The following is a 22178-nucleotide window of genomic DNA, read 5'->3' as shown; positions in this document are numbered from 1 at the left end:
ATCATTACCACAACAATTATTATTAATAAGCATTGAAATTCCAAAAAATAAGAATTGTGTGCTAGAATTATAGCTGATAAATACAAAATTACTGTGCATTATAACAGTTCAAAGAAACTAAATAAAACATAGATAATACATTATCATAAATAAACGTTTACATTACAAATAAGCAGAGATAATGTCTTTTGCGTTATGAAGAATTAAATATTTTACAACGAATTTTACAATTTATTGATATAGCATCAAATCTGAAGGAAGAAGAAATTTAGAGAACTAAATTGTATGAGTGACTTTTAATTGTTTAGTATTGCGTTCAAAAATAGGACAACTAAAAGGGTGTATTTGTGAACATTATTTACTTAAACAAACATTACTGCTCATTGAAATTAAAAAGAAATAAAAAGAACCAAACCTACCATAATGTAACACTTGTGGAGTCAAAGTGGCAATTACAACAAAAGTATTAACACAAAACTTGTGTGCTGTAGCTCTGTCTATAAAAATCTCATAGCATTGTCAGCAATCTAATCTTGAGTCTTTTGGTGAATCAGCTGACAGTGTTACATTTGAATCCTCAGCATTGAATATAAGTAAGTTGTTTTAAATGATATAACATGGCATACCATTAGTTGAATAACTATTTAATTGGCATTTCAAACTAGGCAGATTTAAAAACGAGCAAGTCCAAGTGGAATTTGTAATGACTGAAGACAGTGGGCAAAAATTAATCACAGAAAGGAGAATAAAAGGAAGTGAAGGCATGATGAACAAGAAGAAAAAAAAGGGGAAGAAAGGATGACAGAAAAGAAAATAAGCACAAAAAGGAGCGACAGAAGGACGTGACAAAAGTTTATTTTCTTGGGGTACTCCCATTTCCTCTCCACTATGAAAACTTCATAATTATTATCATTAATCAAAAGAAATTAATAACTGGAAGTAAAACTGTAATTGTAACATTTTTGCAAATCTAATAAACAGTGGCAGGTGTTGAAATTTCCTTTCATAATAAGACTTTCATGACTTAGTTTAATATGCTTAGAAAATAAAAAAATAATATCACACAACACGATTAAAGAAACAGTGGATGAGAATAACTAAGGATATGTTACTCAGAACTATTCTGTTCACCACAATAATTATGACAGGTACCAGTAATGTCAAACACTGAATAATGGCCTTTACTCACCATAATTTGGAGTTCATAAAAGATCATATCATAGATCCACTACTCTTCATACTAACATCTTTCTTTGAGCTCATTTATTAGGAAAATAAAGACCAGAAAGGACATAAAGATTATAACTAATAGTGTTACATATGCAGTAGAATATTTCCATACCTTCTGAATAGGCGGCAACCTTTTGGATTCCCTGTGCACAGCTTCCAGAGTTTCAATGTGCATGTGCACCACTCCAGGTACCATTTGGTGCAGACTACGAATGTGCTCTGCACTCACGCCACCTTCTGTGCACACCTTGTCTACAAAGCGAGACACCATTTTGATAACAGCTGCGCCCATTTCACCTGGATCTTGTTCTTCAAATCCAGATTCGGCATCAGCACTATCACTTTCTGCCACACTGAAAATATTAACAATAGTAACAACGAAAACATAGTAAAAATCATTCACAAATGAAGCACTTAATGAGAACGATATTCCTTGCTAACCTTTTGCTGAGTGCGTCAATGCTCTACTGGCTGAGCTACCCAGGAACTATACTAGACCCCAGCTCAATTTTCTCCCTTATATCTACATACCTCAAGTGGGTTGACAGATCGTCAGAGTCCAGCATTGAGTGCACACTGTGTGACTTAAATTTGTGGTATTCTGTTATCGAAACAGTAACGCGTATTATACAAATCTAGCTTTTCAGGTACAGCTCCCTGTAAAGCAGACTTCAATAATTTCAAGAGCAAATTGTTCCAGAGCCGGGTACCGAACCGAGACCTTTGGCTGAGTATGTCAATGCTCTACAGACTGAGCTACCCAGGAACTATACCAGACCCTGAAACCTGATTTCACATTTCAGTTCTTCGAAGATCTTCTCTACTCAACACTTGCTACACTGAACATTTCTATGTAAATATAATACAGTATTCACGAGGTTATAATACACACCTTTGACAAAAATTTGAAGAAATAGCATTTATTATATTATATCATTTGGTAAAGGATATACCTGATCAATGTTATAATGTTTAGTTAAATAACTGTAGTTTTTTTAAATGTTGCAAAAAAAAACAATAACAATAAAAAAAAAGTTTGTTTTTAACGCGATATTATGCAGTATTAATATCCATCCTTCTTTAAATCTTTCTTTCTACCCACTAGTACACTTTTAATCAGGTATACAATTCCCACAATACTATTACATATTTTTGTGAATTTCCCACAGCTTCACTCTATATGTTGCTTCTCCATTGTTCGATCTTGTAAGGGCTTCTCCTATATACAACGCTATTTTCTGAAACATGTGCACAATGTTGTCCCAAGTAATTTCACTACAGATGCTTCCATATACCACGTTTCTTTCATTAGGCTGAGATCAATCAACTTGAAAATACAGAATATTTGGGTCATTTGCAAATAATTTGTCAAAATGAGGTCCCACGCTGAAAAATGCAAATTACACAGTGCACTTATATTAAAAATGTAAGTTAAAATATGTTTACGAGTAAGAATACAATGGCATTAATAAATGTATTCCAATTTACAAAGAATTAACCTGGAACATTTGGAAAGTCATTCTCCTGGCTGTCCCTATCCACAGGTTGCTTTACATTTTATGGTTCCAAGACTAGAGTTAAATAATTGTATTAGCTTTATCGTAGCATAATTGATAAACACTGTTTCTAGAATTCGTAGAATCATTAAATTTATAAATTTCTTCATTTTTACACAATTTTTGATGTTGTAAAGTTTGTCCGCAGCTAAATCAGTCAGTCTCCTGGCGCGAGTTTGTTTTAGCAATAAAAGATTTCTGTCTTAAGTAAGAGAGGACAGCACCTTAAAATACAAAACATTTATTCATCTTCTATATTGGTAGTTTGCAGTGTACAAATTATTTGTAGACATCATAAAGATTTAGAGCTGTTATCCCTAGTTCGGACGAAAAACAGCAGAATGCTTGCAGGTCATTCTCCTGGCCTCTCAGAGTTTATTAAACTGGATAATTAATAGGGTCAAAGTCAGACATCAACTATTTTCTTCAACTAGAAGATTTAACAGTGTTAACCGTAAATGCACATTAGCGTTTTCATTCGAAATAAAGTGTTATTTTAAGGGCTCATTTTGAAAAGTTATTTGCAAATGATCCATTTATTCTTACTTTATTCACTCTTGTATGAACGGATACTGAAACTGAAGTTTTTACAAAATGCTGCATATGGGAAATTTTGTTAAAAACACAAAACTAATGTAAATACCTGTTTGTAATACTATTACTTGCTCGCTCCTCATCAAATGCTGCATCCTGCTTGTGAGTTCGACAGCTGCTGTCGACAGGAACCAAGAGATACACCATTCTGTTGGCATAATGAATAGCCTGACTGTACAATGTAGACTCTTCACTGCTTACCAATTCGATCTGTTTCTCTGGAATATGAAAAAATTTAACATAACTTCTACTAAAATATGTACAGAAAGCTCATATTTTTCAAACTACTATAAATTAATGTAATAATACAGAAAGATATATGTGTGTTTCAGTAAAAGCATGCAAAAATCAAACAGGAAATAGGGGATGCTCTACTGAATATTTTGACATCGGGAACCTAGGGTCTAAGAAGCGAACTTAAGGAGATATGGGCTTAAACATGTCTATTTCCCGCATTATTTACAGTTAATTTTTACATGTATTTATTTATATTTAGTTTTTACATTATACAAAAAATACAATGATATTTGTTTTAAGAGTACAAAATATGATTATTATAATATGCAACAGTATGTATAAATGTTAACTAAAAATTTTCTCGGGCTTCCAGCCAGGTCATAAGTTGGTGATCCACTGACATTTCGAGGATGTTCATCTTCATCTTCAGGGTTAAATGATATCTGAGGGTACTCAGCTCCTTAATTTATAGTGCCAGAGGGAATAGTCAGCCGAGGAGCTGTGTGCTGGTTGACTCTTATTAATGAGGACCACAGCGTGAACGTGGCCGATGTGTTGTCTTGTTTTGTGCTGTTCAGCTGATTGACCCCGGGTCTCACGATGGGCTCAGCGGACGAGTTCTTATGTGTCCTCCGCTGATGACGACCCGTCGTCTGGGCATTGAGAAATTTAATAGCCGGTGCCCACACCGCACTTAGTTGGAGACCCGAGTCCCAATTTAGGTTACCGCGTTCCACCACTATGGCCAGGGTTTCCTATACTCTTCTATCCCAGTAGCCAGTACACTTCGCCAGGAGCTCGGTGTTAAGAGCCAATCAGCACACAGCTCCTCGGCTGACTACTCCATCTGGCACTATAAATTAAGGAGCTGGGTACCCTTAGTTATCATTTAACCCTGAAGATGAGAAAGATGAACATCCTCGAAACGTCGGTGGATCACCAACTTATGACCTGGCTGGAAGCCCGAGAAAATTTTGAGTTATCACGTCGCCAGGAAAGCTTCAGTAGTTATGTATGAATATTGTTATGTTGAAAGAAATTATATTATATGTGCACAGTTAAAATTTTTTTTCACAGTATCTTAATTGTACTATTGTAGGTTAGAACTCTAAAATTGCATTAAAATACAATGAATGAATATATAACATTAACATACAGAGTGTTCCACTCATATTGCTCACCCAAATAATTTTTTTCTTAGGTGCCAAGTGAAAAATTCTTTCAAACAAAAATATTGTTTAAGTACAATGGAGAAGTATTTTTTTTTAGTAGGTTATTTTACGACGCTTTTTCAACAGCTTAGGTTATTTAGCGTCTGAATGAGATGAAGGTGATAATGCCGGTGAAATGAGTCCGGGGTCCAGCACCGAAAGTTACCCAACATTTGCTCATCTTAGGTTGAGGGAAAATCCCGGAAAAAACCTCAACCAGGTAACTTGCCCCGACCGGGAATCGAACCCGGGCCACCTGGCTTCGCGGCCAGACACGCTGACCGTTACTCCATAGGTGTGGACATGGAGAAGTAAAATAGCACTTTGGTATATCTACTAGTAAAACAGAAAATTTACATGTCCTGTTCTAAGTGGTGACCATAGGAATTAATGCATAATTACAATCTTTGAATGAATGATTCCATAGATCGTTCTAGTGTTACATGAGTAATATGTTGCTGCATGTTCTCTGGTGTTGCTGAAACATTTTGATAGACAGCGTCCTTGACAGTTCTCCAAAGAAAAAAGTCTAGTGGCATAAGGTTAGAAGAAGGAGCAGGCAAACTAACTGGTCTACCACGTCTAATCCACCTACCAAGATATTTTCGATACAGAATATGACGGGTTCTTAAAGTGTTATGTGCTGAGCATCCATCATGCCAGTACTAAATAGACATTCTGTTCCTTCAAAAGATCAGAAAAGTTGATTCTTACGAATCTGGCATACATCTGCCATTTAGGTACCATTAATAAAATTAAGCCCAATAACGGTATTGCAAAGTGTCAGTTTGCTTTAAACTTCCAGTATGTACACTATGAGTTCCATATTCTTTTGAACTCCTCAATGTTTTGGTTATTAGTATGGTACATTGTGATGTATTTTTGAATACGCCTTGAAATGGTTAAATGATTCATAGAATAAAATGTACATGGTGCCATTTAAAGAAATGAAGTCATTACTCATATCTCCTTAATGAACAAAGTTATAAGAAAGATATGCCAATCGTATTAATTCCCCATTGTACTCAAAGAACTTTTTTTGAAAACAATTTTTCATTTGATATTGTGACATTTAACATTTTATTTTGTTATACATGTAAAATTTACTATTCTGGTATGTGTATTTACTTAAATATAATATTAGATAAAATCTTGAAAATTTTACAACACAACATGAGACACTGTTAACATAAGACTAACAGAATATATTACCTCAGAAAATTAGGCTTATATATGTGTCATTTACCACAAATCTCAGTAGAATGGCCTTTGATGCAAATGGTGAGAGGATGTATCCTTTTGAATAATGACTGCACTGACACAGGTGATGTCATTGATTCTTACTGAATAAGTTACAAGAAAATGGGAATGCCCAGCGATTTCATTTACCTTGATCGAGATTCGGCCAGACTCTCATTTGTTCAGCTGCAATTTCTAGAGCTGATGGCTCCTGCGCCCGTGTGAAGCCTGATCTCCTGTCCTTCCAGGGAAACTCCTTGTTCTGAATAAAAAATTGTATGCACAGTCATTATTACATAGTTTTATTACATGAATTCTATTAAGAAAACATATGCAATATATTCAAAAAGTGTCTAAAGGTCTGCTCTCACTTAGCAGAATGGAATGGAATCATATCACAGTGAAGCGCCTTCCTTAGCTCACATCTATCAGAGCCATACCAAATGGAACTGAAGCATACATAATAGTTTTAGCACATTTATGTGACGAGGGAGAAAGGGAAGAATTAAATAACCAAAGGAAGGAAAGGATGTATTGGATTCATGACATTTTTTAATTGAGACACACATGGGGAATTGTGACTGTGTGATTGTGATTTTAATTTTCTAATATTAAGCAATTATTTTTTAAACATTATCTTAATGTAATATCTGATACAAAAATATAACAATTTTATTACTGTACTTGGTATTATGTTGTGTTAACAGTATTAATTTTCAATCGAAAAAAAGAGATTTTAATTTTTACCTGTTGTGTTTCCCATCAATTTTTCTTATTTCATTCCATACATTTTCTCACGCATTATTATTACTACAGAACGGATTTCTAGTTCCGTACCTATTTTGTTTGCTATGTCTCAGACGTACGTTATTCAGATAGCTCTATGTTTTACGTACACAGATACCCATATTAAAATTCTATAGGACCAAAAATGCCTAAATGAACCATGAACTACTATAAATGCCTAAAAACCTATGTTTGTGCCTGAAAAGCACCTTTTTAGTAGTACTCTGTACATATTTAAAATAAAAATGCCAGTACTAAAAATACAAAAAATGCCAAGAAAACTATAAAAGGCTTGCTTACTTACTGGCTTTTAAGGAACCCGGTGGTTCATTGCCACCCTCACATAAACCCGTCATTGGTCCCTATCCTGAGCAAGATTAATCCATTCTCTATCTTCATATCCCACCTCCCTCAAATCCATTTTAATATTATCTTCCCATCTATGTCTCGGCCTCCCTAAAGGTCTTTTTCCCTCCGGCCTCCCAACTAACACTCTATATGCATTTCTGGATTCGCCCGTACGTGCTACATGCCCTGCCCATCTTAAATGTCTGGATTTAATGTTTCTAATTATGTCAGGGGAAGAATACAATGCGTGCAGTTCTGTGTTGTGTAACTTTCTCCATTCTCCTGTAATTTCATCCCTTTCAGCCCCAAATATTTTCCTAAACACCTTATTCTCAAATACCCTTAACCTATGTTCCTCTCTCAAAGTGAGAGTCCAAGTTTCACAACCATAAAGAACAACTGGTAATATAACTGTTTTATAAATTCTAACTTTCAGATTTTTTGACAGCAGACTGGATGATAAAAGCTTCTCAACCGAATAATAACAGGCATTTCCCATATCTATTCTGTGTTTAATTTCCTCCCGAGTATCATTTATATTGTTACTGTTGCTCCAGGTATTTGAATTTTTCCACCTCCTCAAAGGATAAAATTCCAATTTTTTTATTTCCATTTCGTACAATATTCTCGTCACGAGAGATAATCATATAATTTGTCTTTTCTGGATTTACTTCCAAACCTATCTTTTTACTTGATTCAAGTAAAATTCCCGTGTTTTCCCTAATCGTTTGTGGATTTTCTCCTAATATATTCACGTCATCTGCATAGACAAGCAGCTGATGTAACTCGTTTAATTTCAAACTCTCTCTGTTATCCTGGACTTTCCTAATGGCATACTCTAGAGCAAAGTTAAAAAGCAAAGGTGATAGTGCATCTCCTTGCTTTAGCCCACAATGAATTGGAAACGCATCTGACAGAAACTGACCTATAAGGACTCTGCTGTACGTTTCACTGAGACACATTTTAATTAATCGAACTAATTTCTTGGGAATACCAAATCCAATAAGAATGTCATATAAAACTTCTCTCTTAACCGAGCCATATGCCTTTTTGAAATCTATGAGTAACTGATGCACTGTACCTTTACACTCCCATTTTTTCTCCATTATCTGTCGAATACAAAATATCTGATCAATAGTTGATCTATTACGCCTACAACCACACTGATGGTCCTCAATAATTTCATCTATATATGGAGTTAATCTTCTCAAAAGAATATTGGACAAAATTTTGTACGACATCAACAAAAGTGATATTCCTCGAAAGTTATTACAGTTAGTCTTGTCCCCCTTCTTAAAGATAGGTACGATTATGGACTCCTTCCATTGTTCTGGTAAACTATAAAAGGCTATTCAAAATAAAATAAAAAATGTTGCAAACACTGGTCTGGCAAGTTCGTCCCATAGTGGTCTTAGAAGGGGAGGCAAGAAGGCCGGGGGACGCAATGGCAAGCTCTCAAGCTGATTTTAACAGAGTAAAAAAAATGGCTGGTAAATGTTTCCTGGAGCTCCTTTATTCAGGGACACAGACTTTTATGTGATGTAAAATTGCAATGCAAAATACCTGATTTTACTTCCAAAAGATGTCATGCTAAAGAGCAGTATCACCATTCAAAATCCATTGCCGTTCATCAAGTTTAAATCAATGCATCTTGGATCTAATGTAACCTCTCTACATTTGAATATGGAAGTTTTGTGGTTCACTTTGCCTACTTCTCGAATAAATGTGGATGCTAATAGTACATTAGTATTACATCATGCTGACAACACATACCTCTCTGGGACTAACAGGACTAAGAACTGTGTCACAACTGAGTCTATGGTTTGGTGGACTAGTCTCTATTCTTGGAAGATACAGGGCTTTGATATCTTTCTGTACATCCTGGTAGAAGGCTGCCTCCCAGAACTGTTGGTTTTGCCATACTCCATGTTCCTGAAATATACAGTATACAAAGAATATCAAAATCTGGATGAACTTTTACCAATGCATATGAAAGGTAACGATTTTTAGAGTTCTTGTGTGTGTAGTAACAAAAAGATTGAAACTTGTGGCTCTATTTTTAATGATGAATGCAGAACAGCTAGTGCTGGCTTTTCATGCTGGAGATTCAGGTCGAAATTCCAGTAAATCCAACTGAAAGGGCAAGTTTTCTCAGGTTCTACTGTCCCTCTCTCATCATGTCACTGATTCTAGACCATGAATTCATTTGAAAAATAAAAAGCAACCAGCACTTACCTAACACTTCAAAATGTTCCTTATATGTTCGTTAGAGTGAGATTCTGTTGCCTTTTCTTTTTTATACGGAGTTGGAAACATGTACTCATTATCTATCAGAGCACAATCAGGATTTCTCATATGGCAATGGATCAAATAATCCAATTGGATTACATAGAAACATTGATGAAATTCAATTTCATCCATACTTTACAATTAAAGAAAAATTAATAAAATATTCTATACAGTAAAAATCAACTATAATCAAAAAAATTAATTTGGAGTCCATTAAATGAATAATTGAGTAGCAAAGCGGAAAAATATTGCAGTACTTTGTTTTATATTTAGTGAATTCTATTTATTAAAAATAGCAGTAGCACTAGCAATAGTATATATAGTTTGATCTATTTATTAGAAATAATAAATTGGAAACCATATTATTAAAGTTATTCATTACAGAGATATCCAAGTTTTATTAAGCATAAAATTGGGTCCCTGTAAACTACACTCTTATTCTAGTAATAATAATAATCCGTGGCGCTACAGCCCGTGAAGGGCCTAGACTGATCAGCCGGCTGCTGGCCTCACACCCACATGCTGAAGCAGAGATGGACGATCATCCAACCAGTATGGAGGTATCGTGTTGTTAGCACGATGATCTCCCCATTATAGCTGGTATTCGCAACCGGATTTCGCTACCTATCGTAGCTCCCCAAGTGCATCACGATGCTGGGTGGGCACCGGTCCCATACACTGGCCGAAATTTCATGAGAAAATTTCTTCCCCCATGAGGACTCGAACCAGCATGCATTCCATAATGCGAGTCCTAGGCAGGATGCCTTAGACTGCGACGCCACAGCGCGGGACCTTATTCTAGTACAATTATAAAATAAAAAGGTAGTTACTGTGATTAAAATAATTCATGCAATAATCTGGAAAACTGGTAATGTTGTACTTACTTGAATACACGTGTAGGCAAACTGTATGACACCAGTACAGAGTTTACGGCAGAATGCAGTGGCTAATGGCAAGAGAGCAGCAGCAACTCCATGTTCATCCATCGCAGAGTCATCCTGTTACACAACATAACTTAAATAATAACTGGCACCATAATACCATGTTACACAAAGAAATAGTAACAAAACTGTTTGAATATCACAACTCCAGTCATCTAATTTCTCTGGTAGTAGAGTCACAAACTTACTGGGACTTCTAAATAGAGCTCTTCACATGCCTGTTGTTTTAGTGAACATCTATTTAAAAAGATATATTGAACTAATTGCTGGACATGGCCAGTTGTGAGAACATTTGTGTATGATGGGTCATATAATGATAATCCCATTTGTCAAATATGCAAATATGGAAAAGAAAGAGAAAAACAATCTTCTGGTATGCAAGGCTTTTAGGAATAACAACATTAGGTATTATTCAGGACTATATAATAAGCCAAGAGGTCATTGTGCACAATTCAAACATCACTTTTTGAATAATAATTTAAATTCATACCTAAATCTAGCATTTACGAAACAGATGCATTATATTAACAACTAGAGCAATACGATGTTTTGGTAGCTCTTCTCAGTAACTCTTACCTGTAACGCACAGTTCATAAGTCTGACAACCAGGTCAAACTGCTGATGTTCTAGCATAGCTTTGTTACCAAGTACATGTTGTGCTAATTCTGTACAGAGGGCAAGTCTTGCAGCCTTTGATTTTAATGCACGAAGTACAGCAGGAAACGTTTTCCGGGCATCTGATATCTTGTTCTCGAATATACAGTTTATACAATTACGTAATACCTGATGAAAAAAAGAGTAATATTAGAAATCTGCTGCTGACATAGGACATACATACTTACTTACTTACAAATGTTTTTTAAGGAAGCCGTGGGTTCATTGCCACTCTCACATAAGTCCACCATTGGTCCATATCCTGTGCAAGATTAATCTACTCTCTATCACCATATCCCACCTCCCTCAAATCCATTTTAATATCTTCCCATCTAAGTCTCGGCCTCCCCAAAGATATTTTTCCCTCCAGTCTCCCAACTAACACTCTATATGCATTTCTGGATTTGCTCATACGTGCTACATGCCCTGCTCATCTCAAACATCTGGATTTAATGTTTCTAATTATGTCAGGTGAAGAATACAATGCGTGAAGTTCTGCGTTGTGTAACTTTCTCCATTCTCCTGTAACTTCATCCCTCTTAGCCCCAAATATTTTTCTAAGAACCTTATTCTCAAACACTTAATCTCTGTTCCTCTCTCAAAGTGAGAGTCCAAGTTTCACAATCATACAGAACAACTGGTAATATAACTATTTTATAAATGACATAGGACATAACTTTCATTCTAATAAACAAAGTGTTTCAAGGCATAACTTATAATAACTATTGTAATCAGTTAAATGAACATTATATAAAAATAAAGACACGATACAAAAAAAAAGTCTTTAAACATACCGAACTTAAAGGAGTGAAGGAGAGATATTTATTGAAGGATTTTATCAACAGGGTAAAACTGCTACTACGTTTAGCAAGAACTCAGTTACAATTCTTGTCGGATCTACTAACTGGTTAACGCAACCTTAACACAGGGTTACTTGACACAAGTGGTATTTTACTGTAAAACTTTATTCTAAAAAAAATGTAAGAAACACATAAAAATGAAAATTTACGATTTCATAATAAGAAGTACACTTACGAACTTGAAAATGGAAATTTCCCAGATATTAAAGCAAAATTAATGGCCACACAAATTGTTTTCTTCAGAAAGTCGGTAGTAATCTCTAAATCAGGCAGTCTAAAACGACAGTTACGCGAAATTATATGAGACTAATGTCCAAATATTTGTTACTTTCTCTTGTAATCTATTCTATAGATAACTTAATAAACACAAAAATAAAATTCTGCATGCTATATATAATTTCTTTTAAGTCACATTCAACATATGACATAAAATACAGTATTAAAAAATTTTCAATTTATTTCTTCCCTTAATAAAAGACTTATTTTCTCTGATAATCTGCATTGCCTACAGTGTTATTTCTTATCTTCAGTCAAAATATTATCCAACACAGACTAGAAGGATGCAATTTTGGTGTGTCAATAATAGCTTCATTACTACTGTCATAGAAGCACTCAATATATCGTTGTCCTTGGAAGTAGTCCTTTTTTTTTTTAGTAGGTTATTTTACGACGCTTTATCAAAATCTTAGGTTATTTAGCATCTGAACGAGATGAAGGTGATAATGGCGGTGAAATGAGTCTGGGGTCCAGCACCGAAAGATACCCAGCATTTTCTCATATTGGGTTGAGGGAAAACTCCTGAAAAAACCTCAACCAGGTAACTTGTCCCAACTGGGAATCGGACCTGGGCCACCTGGTTTTGCGGCCAGACATGCTAACTGTTACTCCACAGGTGTGGACTTCTTGGGAGTAGTCCCACACGTGGTTAGTACATAAGCTATATTTGCAGGACTACTGAAAATTAGATCCCACTGTGAAAAATGTGCAAAATAAATTTGCACGTTGCACAACAGATGACTGACAATTTCGCAATGTACAATAATCGTCCAGTTTAAGACACAATACTAACAAGAAAAAAAAAGTTTGTATTCTGAAAGAATGATCTAAATCTCTGATCTTTAATCCTTACATTAGTGCAATTTCCTTATGTTTGTAAAATATTCTAATTTACTGGTAAATGTCAAAAAAGTCTTACAAATGATTTCTCTCCCCATAGCACTTTAAATATTGCTGTGTAGAACAATGGAGGATTTAAATGGTCCAGGAAAGAAGTGCTCACTGTAACTGTAACAGGATGCTAGTTGTTTAGTTTTGAAGTTCGCTGCTATGCTTCTACCTGTGTTGGATAGTGTAATGCTTAAAACTTACCTCAAGACGTCGGGCTGAGTTGCTCACTATATGGCGAGGGTCATGGATATTGGAGATATGAGGGCCCATAGGAACAATGCGAGGTTGTACCGGTCTCATAGATGATAACCTGACAAAAATCCATTCATAATATAAATAATATTCTATTCACATACTTAATTCCACAGCACTAAATGACTAAAATTTGTAAACATGAAACATATAATATAAAATACAATTACCATCCAGACATGCATTGTCTGAATGGGAAGTAATGAATACAGAAATATAACGAGGTAAAAAAAATTGAACGAATGTAATCAAGCTGGAAAACTTACATCAACAATATAATCAGAGTAACTACAGCAAATGTTACAGCAGAACACAACACTACAGACATACAGACATTCCCAAATAATGAAAACATTCTGTTCTGGATATATTTTAATACATAATTAGACCTTACTTCTATTTTAATAAAGTAGTTATTAGCGTAAGTATTTTTTTTGACACTTTGAAATCTAGAGCAGAAAATTGGACTCAGTCCAATAATAAAACACAGACAATACAAAACAAAATTATAATTACTTTCATAATTTATGTTTATCACAATTAACATCACCAGCTGACGTGGTAGAAAAATGTTGAAGTACAGAAGATTTATAGATGGCAAGGAAAATGCAATATCCTAACACCAAATACATTATAAAAAATATTTGGTAATCATAAGAGAAAGTTTCTGCAAGATATGGAATGTCTGTACTGTATAAACAAAAACAAAACACTAATGAAATTCAAGAAAACTTTCTAACAACCCATATGTTTGATAAACTGTGTACAGCTCGATTCAATGATTTTGGCCCCTGTCCTTACTTGTTTCGCTAGTGATCGAGCTGTGTGTTGCGTCATAAGAAAGAAATTTAATTACAAATGTGAACAGGAGGGGAAAAGGGAAGAGAGAGAATGAAAATAATATCTATGCTCGTAGCAGACAGACACTCCATGTCAAGAAAATATAGTCATGATTGACACTGTTTAGTAAACAGACGTATTTGTTAGTAGTGGGACCTATGGAAGAATATTGTGTTTTTAAGACAGAGTGTACCACGACATGATAAGAAGGAAGTGTTAGGTGTTATGATTGTGCAACTCAGTCTGCCAAAAGGGTCAAAATCCCTGAATCAGGCTGTATTTACAAACAATAAAAATATTTTACCAGTATTTAATATATACAAATGCGGACACAGCTGGAATTTAAGAGTAATAAATTCTACTTTTTGTAACAATTGTGTAAAATATACAAATTATTACAGTATGTATAAAAAAGAATGCTGAAAAAGCAAGTGAGCATAAATCAAATTACAAGAAACATTTCTAAGCCATTAAAAATTTTAAATACTTATAATTACATACTATTTAACTATTAAAACAAAGTCACTCAAGAACCATATAAAGCAACTACGTAATCACTTCTACATGTTTAAATGTATTTCTTATAAAGGAGTATCAACTACTGTATATTATGTAGTTCCTTTTACGTATTCTGTTGGCATTGGTAAACTTAAAAGTAATAATAAAAAATATTAAATTAATGGGTAGTAGTATAATTTATATAAATTTATCAGGTTATTCAAGTTTAAATGAAATTGAGAATTTTTAAGTTACAATTTAGAGTGCTATCTTCGGAATTTGCGCAATGTTTCCAATGTCACAGAAGTTTATTTTTACCCTTCTCTAAGAAGTTCATTCCAAAACAATTGCAATGGAAGCATTAGTGTTATCAATGCAACTGAATTTCCAAAATGATTTTTTGCTTTCCAAAACGATAAACAGTGCTCAGAAACAAGTTAAGACTGTATGCTGAGTTTGTCAGGAGGGTTTATTATGTTTTTTTTATTTGTTTTCATAGTTCTCCTGACCTAGGAATTTTTGAGAAAAAAATGCTTTTCTTTTCTAATATTTCTCGCACACACTTTTTTTTAGGGTAGTCCAACTCTTTTATAGTAAAATGTTATTACTGGCCTAAGCAATATTTTGCAGTGTAATTTTAAAAATGGTTGTTGACTCTATCACCAAGACTGATACTGCTTATCATGTGGTGGGCATATGTTACATTATCAACGTCTTTTAAAATTTTACAATGGTCAAACATGTGTTTGTGGAATACATTCTTCTCTGGACTATCTTCAAAGTTTTAATGTAATCTATGGCATGACAGCCCATGAAGGACCAAAGCCAAGCAGCACACTGCTGAACTCAGGTCCACATGCCTCAGCAGAGGAGAATGAACATGCAACCAGTATAGAGATAATGTATGGTCAGCATGATGACCTCTTCCCCTAGCCAATATAACTGGCTTACAAAACCTAATTTTCCTACTCACTGTAGTTCCCCCAATTCATCACGATTGTGGGTGGGTACCAGTCCATAAACTGGTGGAAATTTAATGACCACGCCAAGGATATTGTCGTGTACCTACTCAGTGGTTAGAAATGATAAAATAACATCTGCATAGGTTTAATATTTTTAGTACATGAACGAGTTTCTATGGGATAATGTTGTTGTTGTTTTCTAATGCCAGGCGTTTGACAATAAAGTCATTCGACCTCTTGCACTCCAATATTTTTCAAAAATATTATCATGGTCAGCCACTGAAGCACAGATTTTGAGGTGTTCTGAATCCATTTCTTGGTTTGAGTTGCACAATGGGCAATTAGGAGACTGATATATTCCAATTCTATGCAGGTATTTGGCCAAACAATCCTGGCCCGTTGCCAATCTAAATGCAGCTACAGACGATTTTCGTAGTAAATCGGGAATTAACTGTGGATTATTATGGGATAATGTTAATTCTGTTGTAACTTATCATTTTATATTTCCTATCAGAAAGTCCAGTAAAGTAGTAACCTAGCAAAAAATAAATACAAGAATCAGAATTTACCTGACTTATACGATCATAACTGCCATGAAGGCATCACCAGTATATGATCAGCAGGAAAGGGAGCTGCAAGTGTCAAAAGTTTGGGAACCACTGCCTTAGACCATGCACTGAATGTCTTTAAAGTTGTTTTCTTCTAAAAATGTCTCGTTCAGGTATGAAGCCACTATTCAGCACTAGAGAATAAGTAAAATTACTGGCTGATACATCTAGGAACTTCTTTATGGTGTAAAGATGAATTGATAATAGAATTTGGCGAAATTATAGAAGAGGAAATGTCACTAACTTAAGAAATCTCCTCTAATACAGTTTTCGTTCACCATAAATTCCATTTGGACATGCTAGAATTTGAATCCAGGTCTCAAGCACGGAAAGCTGACATATTGGCTGCTCAGCTGATGTAAGAAATTTCTGATAATAGTTCCTTCTCACAGATAGGAAGATGATGATGTTGATGATGATGATAGTAATAAAAATAATAATGCGCTACTCTATATTCTACAGCAATTGATTTGTAGTAATCTTGCCTGCAACTTGAGACATCCTGCAACTGAAGTATTTTCCAGCAGCTAGAAATATGAGCATAATGAATATATTTCTTCTCAGAATGTTCGTTACGCACTTATATCTGAATGGCTTAGTACACTGTCAGTTATAATGTGTAATAGAAATTGACAGCATATCGCTGTTCCAGAAGAACAACAGCGTAAGTGCAACATAGAATGTTTTTCAGGAGAAGCAAAAAACAGAATCTTACTTATACAAAAATACATATATAACTAAATAATAAATATTTGAAAAAAAATATTATGATAATCGAAATAAAGAAAATACTATTATTTTTGGTTACTTCTTAGTAGTACTAGTCAGATAGGGGTGTTTTTAATTTTCACTCCAATTTTGCAGTTGTGTCATTGTTCTTCTGGAACAGCGATATGTGAAAAAAAAACAAAATAAATAAATAAAAGGAGATTGTGTACGGAATAATCTGTAAGGGGTAATATTCCATCAATATAATTATTAGGATTGGCAAACGAAAAAATTAAATATTTATAATAAGAAATATAAGTCGCATTTCTGCACTTTGGTAGAGTTACAGTATTCTCATATAATATAAACAACCTTGCAATTTAGTTTATTACAATATAAACATTCTGTAGTTCTTGCTTACTTGTATGATTGTTATCACACCAACAGCTGAATACACAGACATTGATGCAAACTTGGGGGATTTTCGCATTTACATGTTATATGCAGTGCTGCCAATTTTTTCATTTGTCTTTCACCTTAAAACACAGTATGCAAGCCCAGCTGGTCCTGTTATCGCATTCCAAACATCATCCCCACGTAGTTTTTAGAAAAAAAAAACAGCTGTCTGGTTTTAGTTTATGTTTACAAATATGCCTGGACCACACACTACAGTCTGTGTTAGTTAATTGTGAAGTTGTGTGATTTCTACAATCACACATTCAATTACTTCAAAATGTTACATAATCAGAGCTGGAAAATTTAATAATTAATGTAACCCTGAATGTCTTTAAAATTACTCTTCTTTAACTTGTTTTCTTCTAAAAGTCTCGTTCATGTTTAAAGCCCCTACTCTCTACTAGAGAATTTGTTACATTGTTGGCTGACATGGCTAGGAACTTCCTTATGGTGTAAAGATGAATTGATAATACTCGGGCAGTGCATGATGTCAGCCAAAAATGCTGGAGGTGATCTCCAAGATATGATGGTATGGTGTACTAGTTTTCCATTGTTACTACACTACTTTAATGATAAGCCAAAAATGCTGGAGGTGATCTCCAAGATATGATGGTATGGTGTACTAGTTTTCCATTGTTACTACACTACTTTAATGATAAGCCAAAAATGCTGGAGGTGATCTCCAAGATATGATGGTATGGTGTACTAGTTTTCCGTTGTTACTACACTACTTTAATGATAAGAATTATTATGAATTTTATTATGAAGAGATAGTAAAGTGGTTGTAATGAAAAAAAAAAAAAATTACCCTCCCCTCACAAAAAAAAAAATTAAACACTACCCGTTACTTACTTACTGGCTTTTAAGGAACCCGGAGGTTCACTGCCGCCCTCACATAAGCCCGCCATTGGTCCCTATCCTGAGCAAGATTAATCCAGTCTCTACCATCATATCCTACCTCCCTCAAATCCATTTTAATATTATCTTCCCATCTACATCTCGGCCTCCCCAAAGGTCTTTTGCCCCCCGGCCTCCCAACTAACACTCTATATGCATTTCTGGATTCGCCCATACGTGCTACATGTCCTGTCTGGATTTTATGGTCCTAATTATGTCAGGTGAAGTATACAATGCGTGCAGCTCTGTGTTGTGTAACTTTCTCCATTCTCCTGTAACTTCATCCCTCTTAGCCCCAAATATTTTCCTAAGAACCTTATTCTCAAACATCCTTAATCTCTGTTCCTCTCTAAACACTACCCGTTAGTTTATGAAATTCTGAATCAACAGTACGAAACTGTGAGTACACTCAGAAAAGGGCCGAGTGTTGTGAAGAAATATTTAGAAATGGGAATCCCATCATTAGTTATGATGCCAAATTTACTAGTGAGTTATTTTTATAAACTCAATACTGTTTATATGTCTATGAACAAAGGAATTTCCAAATATATGTAAGAAACTCATGATAATCTTGGGAATTAAAACAGGAAAGGGGATTATAAAACCTTTTATGTACTAGGTGTTTGGACTTATGTAAGTAATTTTCTTTCGTTGTCTTTACAGGACAATAGGGCCAAAAATTATTGATCATTCACGTTAAACACAGTGAAGATCAATGCCACCAACACTTGTCATGCCATTGCCCACCAAAATTACATTTACATTTCCAGAGCTTTCCACATTGTCAGCATTATACAAACTTTTCACCTACGTTTTAAATGGACTTGGTTTTGTCTATCAAAAATACTTTACGATCAATGCTTTTGATTTATTGTTTACTATCTGCTATTTTAAAGTAACGTAAGAAGTTCAGCATTTTATAGAAATCTATGGACAGAAGATGAATAAATGGTATGAAGATTTATCAATTTTCACAGCATTTGTCTATTTGACTGAAAAGTTATTGAAATAAATAACCAAGTGGAATAATAGAATTATCACTGCAATTTCCTGTTCGTATATGAAGGAGCTGACATAACAGTTGGACTACATCTGTTTTCTGAGCTATTAAATGTCTAGCAAAAATTCATTCCGAGTTTAGTTGTTTCATGCTAATGAATGAATAGCAAAAAAGATGGACAAACATAAGACACTTTTTACATATATGCTATAATACTCGCAAACATATTACGACCACATATTTAAGTACATTAGAACTGTAATTCAAAAATAATTGTTTTAATAAAATATCAGCTTTACACCAGAACAAATTAAAATATTCAATATATAATGTAATTACCATATATATTATATATTTTAATTGAACGTAAATTTCAAAACTGTTAGCAAATAGATACCGCAACGACTTTGATCTTAACTTCGACAAATACTGACACTGCTTACTATAAACAATCCCAAAAGATTAATATGTTGACTAATAGAGCCAATTAGTAAACAACGGTTCAAAGGTCCTATATAGCCTACATGAAACCAGAATAACTTAGCAGTATAATTAATAACAATTAAAATTAAATATGTAAAACTTAATTTCGCTTCACAGTACACATTTTACCAAAATTCAACACACTTACAATAAAAAGACAGGAATCTTAATGCATTTCTAGGTGGCACACAATATGCGTAATACAATAGAAAGCATCTGCATGAGAATAATTCGCTTTTTATGCGTAAATAAAGCACTAAATTATATAAAGCATGCAGAATGATTAGTAAAATAGAATTCTTTCTTTGTGGCTGCTTATCAGCTTGCTGTGCAACATGCAAGGGTGACTACTAACAAGTGATAATGGATTTTCAAAACGATTGTTCCCCCATATGTTCCATTTGAAATAAGAATCCTCCCTATAAATTTCTAAATCCGGAGAAAACCTAGTTTTCGAGATATGATTTTTTGAAATAAGAAATCTCCCTATAAATTTCTAAATCCGGAGAAAACCTAGTTTTCGAGATATGATTTTTTGAAATAAGAAACCTCCCTATAAATTTCTAAATCCGGAGAAAACCTAGTTTTCGAGATATGATTTTTTGAAATAAGAAACCTCCCTATAAATTTCTAAATCCGGAGAAAGCCTAGTTTTCGAGATATGATTTTTTGAAATAAGAAACCTCCCTATAAATTTCTAAATCCGGAGAAAACCTAGTTTTCGAGATATGATTTTTTGAAATAAGAAACCTCCCTATAAATTTCTAAATCCGGAGAAAACCTAGTTTTCGAGATATGATTTTTTGAAATAAGAAGCCTCCCTATAAATTTCTGAATCCGGAGAAAGCCTAGTTTTCGAGATATGATTTTTTGAAATAAGAAGCCTCCCTATAAATTTCTAAATCCAGAGAAAGCCTAGTTTTCGAGATATGATTTTTTGAAATAAGAAACCTCTCTATAAATTTCTAAATCCAGAGAAAACCTAGTTTTCGAGATATGATTTTTTGAAATTCTTTAATCCAGAGCTATAACAGTTAATACAAACAGTGCTATGTGCTAGACATATGAGGCAATAAATCTCATCTAGCTGCATACCGTACTTTCAAAATCTCCTTAAATAATACAAGTTATGGAGATGACGAATCACATAATATTCATGAAATTGACTATAGAATAATCTATGAAGAAATGATAAGGAAATATAAGCATACCTGAAATTACTCACTGCACTGATCACAGTAGTGGGAATCGTTGTAAAAATGCTCAAAACACAGTAGAACTTTGCATCACGAACATTTCAGAAAAATATGTTTCTCACAGTCAGCTTTAGAGCAGTTCGCACATCATCGAGAAAACAGAATTCTACAGGAGTGACGAACTTATCAGGTTTTTGTCAAGGTACCCAGATTTATTTATTTTTTTTTTTACTTTTTTTTATTGGGTTATTTTACGACGCTGTATCACCATCTCAGGTTATTTAGCATCTGAATGAAATGAAGGTGATAATGCCGGTGAAATGAGTCCAGGGTCCAGCACCGAAAGTTACCCAACATTTGCTCGTAGTGGGTTGAAGGAAAATCCCGGAAAAAACCTCAACCAGGTAACTGTCCTGACCGGGATTCAAACCCAGGCCACCTGGTTTTGCGGCCAGACGCAATGACCGTTACTCCACAGATGTGGACCACTCAGATTTATGCTAGCCACAAGTTATTTAAACATATTCATAGATGTAGGCGATGAAGACTGATCATATGTTGACTGCAATTTTATCACATTATCTCTCTGATGCAAAATAATATTTGTGCCAAATAAAACACTATCAGAGAACTTCTGAATGAAATTTTTCCAGGGCCTAAAGCCATAAACGTCAAGAGGCTGAACAATCAGAGCTGTGTGCTTTTGAATTGTTAACACTTCCATCGTTTTATCTTCTGGAATTATTCTCTCTGTAGTCTATCTCGCTCGGTAACTAGTCCACAAGTCTACCAAAAGAATGCTATGATCACTGACAGTATACTTCCTGAAACCACTTCAACAGGTGAGTTTTCATAAGTTTCCCTGATTCTGAGGGCAATGCATAAACATTTGAGGCCTTAAACATTTTCTTCTTCACGATGGCAATGGAGATATAAAGGTACGGTCACACGTTGCTACTTTTGCTGTGCAACTTTTGTACTGCAGCTGCAAAAGTTGCGTGTCGTGTTCACACGTAAGCCAAAAGTATTGCGCTGCATGCTACTTTTCGTGCTGCGCAATCCGAGTGCAGCAAAAGTTGCAACTGGAGGTTGCGAGTCTGTTCACACACAAAGGGTTACTTTTGCAGCCGCAGTCATACTGCAGGTTTCCATCTCCATGTTGACTT

General features: G+C 34.6%; 1 protein-coding gene across 4 annotated transcripts in view; it reads right to left on the bottom strand.

The window, feature by feature from the left end:
* The window catches only part of Sbf (SET domain binding factor), a 125196-nt gene that overhangs the window by 54809 nt on the left and 48209 nt on the right, over nt 1–22178 (bottom strand). For all 4 annotated transcript variants that reach the window (XM_069840023.1, XM_069840024.1, XM_069840026.1 and 1 more), the window contains 7 exons: nt 13314–13422; nt 11008–11214; nt 10375–10488; nt 8975–9133; nt 6218–6329; nt 3430–3598; nt 1343–1583 (listed from right to left, as the gene is read on the bottom strand). In XM_069840023.1, coding sequence (XP_069696124.1) covers nt 1343–1583; nt 3430–3598; nt 6218–6329; nt 8975–9133; nt 10375–10488; nt 11008–11214; nt 13314–13422 — 1111 coding nt within the window. The remainder of the gene's footprint in view (nt 1–1342; nt 1584–3429; nt 3599–6217; nt 6330–8974; nt 9134–10374; nt 10489–11007; nt 11215–13313; nt 13423–22178) is intronic.

The sequence above is a fragment of the Periplaneta americana genome, chromosome 11, assembly GCF_040183065.1.
Source record: "Periplaneta americana isolate PAMFEO1 chromosome 11, P.americana_PAMFEO1_priV1, whole genome shotgun sequence".
Classification (NCBI taxonomy): domain Eukaryota; kingdom Metazoa; phylum Arthropoda; class Insecta; order Blattodea; family Blattidae; genus Periplaneta; species Periplaneta americana.
This window is presented reverse-complemented; position numbering and strand designations above follow the sequence as displayed.